Raw genomic sequence first — 6,872 nt, forward strand, 5'->3', positions numbered from 1 at the left:
TTACAAATATGGGGTAGACCATTTAGGACAGAGATGGGGAGAAACTTCTTCACCCAGAGAGTGGTGGTTGTGTGGAATGCTCTGCCCCAGAGGGCAGTGGAGGCCCAGTCTCTGGATTCATTTAAGAAGGAGTTGGATAGAGCTCTCAAAGATAATGGAATCAAGGGTTATGGAGATAAGGCAGGAACAGGATACTGATTAGGAATGATCAGCCATGATTATATTGAATGGCGGTGCAGGCTCGAAGGGCTGAATGGCCTACTCCTGCACCTATTGTCTATTGTCTAAGAACAAAGATGAAAAGTGCTGGAAGCTATTGAGCCCCTCATGTCTGCTCCACCATACAGTAATATCATACCTGGGATCTGATTCTAGCCTCAAAACTGTATTCCTGCCTACCCCTGATAACCCTTCAATCTTTGCTTAAAAATAATCTATTCAAGATCTGTGCTTCTACCAATTTTTCAGCAAGAGACTTTCAAAAGCTTACAGCCTCGAAGAGAAAATATTTTATCTATTCTCTGTTTTAAATGAGTGGCCCCATCTGTAACACAGTCCAGAAAACAGACTGACCATATGACCCATCAGACATATTATAGGGAAGAGATTATACTGAGAATAAACAGAATTTATTGGGTAGGATGCTCATAATAACAGTCTTGCTTCTTACTACATCCATTGAGGGTGCTTAGAAAAAAGAATTCATTCCACTAGAAATATTCACTAAATTGAGGGGAATGATCTGTTAATCTTCCCTAAAACTAGGCGTCTCCCTTTTTGAGTAGTGCAGTGAGATTGTTTTTCTCTCTAGCTCTGCTTCTTAATGAAAAAAGCAAAAATTAAGTCTGTTATTAAGCTTGAATGTTTTTATATGGCTGTTTCTATTAATTAGGCAAAAGTAGGTACTACTCTGATCTAAACTCTGTTTCTTTTAATTACTCATTTAAATTATAAATTCATGCTTTAAATTTTTTTTGGAGTTCATGTTTACTGCTATGGTCCCCCGAGGGTAAGAAAAATTGAAATGTGGCCCCTCCACTCCATTTAGGAAGGTTAGCCATCACGGAGATAGGTATGCTACTAGGGAGCAATGGACAATCAAAAGGGTTGCTTTCAGAATCCATTTCTCGTTCCAATATTTTTCTAGTTTTCAGTGTACAGTAATAAGTTGATTTTCTAATTGTATTTCATATTTTATTGATATTTAATTTGTACAGCAAACAGCTTTGACTCCACAAATATGTTACATTTCACTGATATACTTGCTGTTATCTTTTATAGTTGGTTGAAGGATTGTTGCAGTTTTGTTTCTACACCTTTGTGGAATCAAAGACTCTGAGTGTGGAGTTCCCTGAAATGTTGGTGGAAATCATTAGCAATCAGTTACCAAAAGTCATGGCAGGTATGGCCAAACAGCTCCGGTTTCACCACAAGTGACAGCCTTAAATGGAAAAAAATGCCTTAAAGTTATCCTCCATAGCTTTTCTTTTCGCAAAGTGATCGGGAATTTGGAAATGTTTGTCCTGCAAACGCTTGCCATTATGTCATATGCACTACATATGGTTTACAGAGAGGATCGGGCCTGGGCTGAAGCGAAAAGGAGATGAAGTTTTACAGCCTAAGGACTGTACATTGAAAAACATAGGTGGCAGAAAATCTGCATGTATTTTGTTTGTAAATTTTATTTTTGTGTTCTGTGATACAGATTTGATTTTATGCATGCATTCTAATGAGACGTTTACAGTGTATATCAGAAAAGGGAAAATTGTGCCTTTTTTTAAGCTTTTTAAGTCTAATGTAGCCAATTTGGACAGTTCATTGTTAATGCAGGAGAACTGCTAACTTGCTTAGTTTTTTTTCCTGTATTGGTATGTATTTTTATATTAAGTGGAATTTGAGCCGATAAAGTTTTTCTTTATAGCCATCGTTGAATTCTGTTGTACAAATGAGCCTGCTCAGTGCTCTCATGTAAATATGCAGAAACTGGTCATTTTGAAAAAGACTGATCAACTACAGATGAATAAACCAGTATTTGAATTTCTCAAAGAAACACACTGGTATGTGATCTAAGAGGACAAATCTTGCACATCAGGAAAGTGTGGAAAAATGTACACAGCCCTCTGCAAGCCCATGGCCTGGGTTAGATTGATTCAGCAACATAATGGTGACCACATTTAAAGATGCTACAAAATTTCTGCCAATTATTTGCCCTTGGCATCCATGCCACATTTTATTATTTACTTTAGTTCTGATGCTTGTTGATTCATCATTGCTGTTAAATTTGTACCCATGCTCCATAATGGAGCTAGCACAGTTTCTGTAATAAGCACCTGGACCTTATTTAGGAAATTCCCCTCTCGGCTTTGACGGGGTTGATGCATTCCTTAATGTAAGCATATTGTAAATTTTTGACTGACAGAAGCTTATTGTAGCATAGGCATAATTCTGGTGATAAAAGTTTATATTTTTTAACTCATAATCTAATTACAATCTACCTTTGTATTCAATACATTTCTAGTTGATTTGTCAGTCATTATCTATGCTTCCCTCTGGTATGCAGTTTGTAATATATTGGACAGTAACATCATGGAATGGAGAGAGAATAGGAGTTTTGTTCATGTTCACAGTTGTAGTGTTGAGGTGGTAATTCAAGATTTTCTGACTTATTGTAGTTAAATATGTATAATTAAGATAGATCTGCTGAAAACAAGAAAGGCTGCCTTCAAAAAAGCAGGAAATGAAAATGCAGAAACACATTAAATTTATTTCCATTCCTTATTTTCCAACCCCTCACCTACAGCCTGGGCCATGAAATTTACTCCAACCATCACGGATGGTGTCACACAGTTAGGTGTAACTTAAATCGAATAATTTAAACATCACTTTTTGCTTTCCTTCAAAATTTGGCACTCCACTCTAAACAAGAGATTTGGTCAAGAATTAGTAGAGTAGATAACAGAGCTGGGAAATTAGAATTATATCTGTCTTTACATCTTTTTAAGAAAGAGCAAAGTCTTGCACCATTTTTGTCACTGTTACATCCACCATATTTTGTTGCAATAACTGGTATACATATAAACCCACTAAACCTTATGTTGATTTGCTTTGAGTCTCATTAGCTAATAACATATTTGTCAAGCAACAACAAGAAACCCATGATTTCAAGGTATTTGTCTGATGTAGTCTAAAATAGTTTGGACAATTGATTGCAAAAGTGTTGGGAAGGCTGCATTTCAGCTGCTTAGTTTCATAAGAAATCTGTACAGGTCGATCTTCTATAACGTGCATTTTCTCAAAGCGAATTTGCTGTAACGCAATTGACAAGAGTGCAATCTTCTAAAACATCTGTTGGTTCTAATATGATTACATTGCCAACACTCTTAAGCGCTGTTTCTAAAGTGCTATAACGTGGGGTTGCATAAGAATACAACCATCGTGTTATAGAAGAACTGACTGTATTGATTTTTAGCCATATGAGTTAATTAGGTTAAAATATTGCTTCTGCTGTGTACCATAACATGTCCAAGATTTTAAATACACTGGTACTTTGGGGTAGTGTCTCAGTAATGGAGTAAAAATAAATTTTACTCTTGGCACTTATTCAGTGTATTTATTTTGAAGACATTGATTTCAGTCATCTCCCCAATTGAACTAATTACCAGAAATCCATGAAAACAAAATGCTTTGTTTTTAACTGCAATATTGAAATTATTACAATTATCAGATCTCAACATAGGAAATTAATGTATACTGACAGCCTGAATTTGTTTAGTTTCAGTTCACTCCGTTTGGGTGCAGGTATTCTGCTAGTGTCAGCACGAAAGAAGGGACAGCAGGAATGTTAATTATACCAATGTGCTTTGATATTAAGATAAATGAACTGTAAGAATTATGTTTATAGAGGTGAATTCTACAGTTTGTTTTTGTAATTTGATTCAAAATCAAGGCAGAGCAATAGTTGCCAAGCTCCTTAATTTGGCCACTATTACTTAAAGTGCTACAAGTCAGCACAATATATGTCAGGTAAAAATTAACACGAACTGTGAAATGTTTTTTTGACCTCACCAAATGCAACTGCAATTTTTGTTCCAATATACTGTCCTCTTTAGGAAAATACATAGTGTTGTTTAAATTCAATATCTCTCAGTAAATTTCAAGTTGCTCTCGCTCATTTTTTTGAATAAGGTATAGTTTTCAATGGAGCATATACAGTCTGGTTTATTTTGCAATATGCTTTTACAATGAATGCTTGCAACTTGAATAAGGTAACTTTGGAATATTTCCGTAATTGTTAAAACAGATCTTGCAGCCTGACTGTTTTTATTTGAGTTTCATACTTCCTTTGAGTACACATGGCTATTTTCCATTTACTGTTATTTCCCAAAATAACTACAATTAATGTGGGATTATAAATAACTAAAAATTTTAAAGAGCTAAAAAAATCTTGAATCCGCTGCACATATATGGGCCCCAGATATACACTTGGTTGAGTCACCTCGGATTATTTGCCTCAGATTGGAAGACTTGTATGTATAAATATAGCATTTCTTCTGTATCTGATAATCCAATTCTTCACCAGAATTATGGTCTCAAATTGTATTCACAAAGTTTAACTTTCAGGTAATGCTACTTTTAATAGTTGCTTCTTGATCAGTCTTATCTAAAGAAAGAGATTTTTCATAGTCAGAAATCTGACTGGTACCTTACACCTGATCTAAAGGCAACCTTTCAAAGAAAAATTCATAGTTTGATTATTTGTCACTTTTTAAATTATTAATCAGAGCACTGATGTGTGGAAATCAAGATCATTAGCGCTTACTCAGATTTTAAATTGCTTCTTTATTTACGTTCTGCAATTTCCACTGTGTGTAAAGGGGAGATTTGTATATATCCATATAAAATTTAATACCATCCATTAATTCAGGGATAATTTCATTATCCCTCTAAACATGGAGGAGAATTATCTGGAGTAATTACACAGCAGAAGTCTTCAGTTTAGAATTGTTTCAATCTTTTACCTGTTGAGTTGATGCTGCTTTGTTTGTGCTGGAAATTCTTTGCCCTTCCCAAACATCAGAACAGTACATGGGATAACACAATTATGGCTTTTGAGATGCATAGGGGTGTCATGGGAATCTACATCTGGTCATTGGCATTATATTTTTTTCTGAAAAAGATTATTAAACATGTAAGTTGGACTAAACATTTTTTTGATGTTGAGGTGTTTTTCCCAAAATCTGTTCTATTTTATAACTCCTGATCTCTGGTCAGTGGTATTAATAGTAAAGTCCTACAGAGACTTCCATTGTGCTTTAGAAGGAACAGGTTTAATGTTGTGGATGTTCCATGCTTCTATATAGCTAATTATCCTTACTATTTCTTCACCTGTCATAAAACATCATTCATGAGAAGATGAATGAGTCTAGGTAACTAAATCAGTATAGCTCGCAGTAGCGATGAATGTGTTTCTTATAAGTTTGTGAAGATTAGGAGTTTTTGGAACTCTTTGCCACAGAGTCCTTGTATATTTTTAAGGCTGAGGTAGATAGATTCTCGATCAGTCAGGGAATCCTGGGTAATGGGGAAAGGCCATGAAAATGGACAGGGGGAATGTCAGATTAGCCATGATCCTATTGAATGGCAGAGCTGGCTTGAATAGATTGGGTTGGGATATCTGGTCAGCATGGATGAGTTGGACCAAAGGGTCTCTATGACGGGCCAAACAACCTAATCCTGTTCCTAATATTTGTGGTCTTGTTGCAAGCAAGCCAATATTTCTTTTTCTTTAACGTCTGTATATTTTTTTTGGTAATTTGGTTAGATGTTAGCAGTGGAGAAAGTGAGGTCTGCAGATGCTGGAGATCAAAGTTGAAACTTTATTGCCCTGTTCCTAATATTTGTGGTCTTGTTGCAAGCAAGCCAATATTTCTTTTTCTTTAACGTCTGTATATTTTTGTTGGTAATTTGGTTAGATGTTAGCAGTAACAATATAAAAAGTTTTTTTTAATGTCTGGTTCTAATTATTTTCCCGAAAGGAACAGAAAATGCTGCTAAGAAATAGCTGCAAGTTTTTCTTCTGTGTGAGTCATATGACAAAAGTACTGATGAAATTTGATCAGTAATTATTTTTATTCATAATCAGACATGGGGCCTGGTTTTAAATTCAAATATGTATTGAAGCAAAGAGACTCGCTGTTCTTTGTTTTAATATATTTAAAACCTTTTTCAACTCCCATATCTTTATAGAATACAGAATTTTTAAAAAGTTTATAAAATGGCCTGGTCCCATTATGGGGAGGAGATATATATTTTAAATTCTACCCTAAACCTAGAAAAAAACCTATGTCTACAGTTTGTAGACTTTGGCCCATCAGTCAGCAACAGCAAAAACAAATTCTAATTCAAGATTAGTTCTGAACATTATTCCAAAGTAAATTGGCAATTACAGGCAAATGTTATTGCAAAATACTATCTCATGCATGTGTACAGATGCCTGTCTTTGTATTTAAAGACACAGTATATACACATGACTTGGAGGGCTCTTGTGGTGCAGTGGCAGTGTCCCAACCTCAGACAGGAGGCCTGAGTTCAAGTCCATATACATCACTCTGAACAGATCTATATAGATGGCCACAGACATCTGTTCTACAAATCTGTAGCTTGTATCAGGTGGCCTGTTGCACGTGGGTTTTGGTTCCCTTTGAGAAAATCATTCATCTTTGCTGACTTGTCTTTTCTTTAATGAGAGGATTTTAAAATAAGTGAGAACATGCATCACTTTTTTACATTGATATTATAAAACAGCTTCAATTCCTGTACAGAATTGAATTTATCTTTCTCAGGAACTAAAGCCCGCATTTCAGTACACAGGA

The 6,872-nt window shown here is 35.3% G+C and overlaps 1 protein-coding gene across 3 annotated transcripts in view; it reads left to right on the top strand.

The window, feature by feature from the left end:
* LOC122556605 (progesterone receptor-like) overlaps positions 1-4,757 on the top strand; it is a 113,172-nt gene extending 108,415 nt beyond the window's left edge. For all 3 annotated transcript variants that reach the window (XM_043703490.1, XM_043703489.1, XM_043703491.1), the window contains exon 9: positions 1,282-4,757. In XM_043703490.1, the coding sequence (XP_043559425.1) occupies positions 1,282-1,437 (156 nt within the window). In that variant the 3' untranslated portion in view covers positions 1,438-4,757. The remainder of the gene's footprint in view (positions 1-1,281) is intronic.
* The last annotated feature ends 2,115 nt before the right edge of the window (positions 4,758-6,872 follow it).

The sequence above is a fragment of the Chiloscyllium plagiosum genome, chromosome 14 (genome assembly GCF_004010195.1).
Source record: "Chiloscyllium plagiosum isolate BGI_BamShark_2017 chromosome 14, ASM401019v2, whole genome shotgun sequence".
Classification (NCBI taxonomy): Eukaryota; Metazoa; Chordata; class Chondrichthyes; order Orectolobiformes; family Hemiscylliidae; genus Chiloscyllium; species Chiloscyllium plagiosum.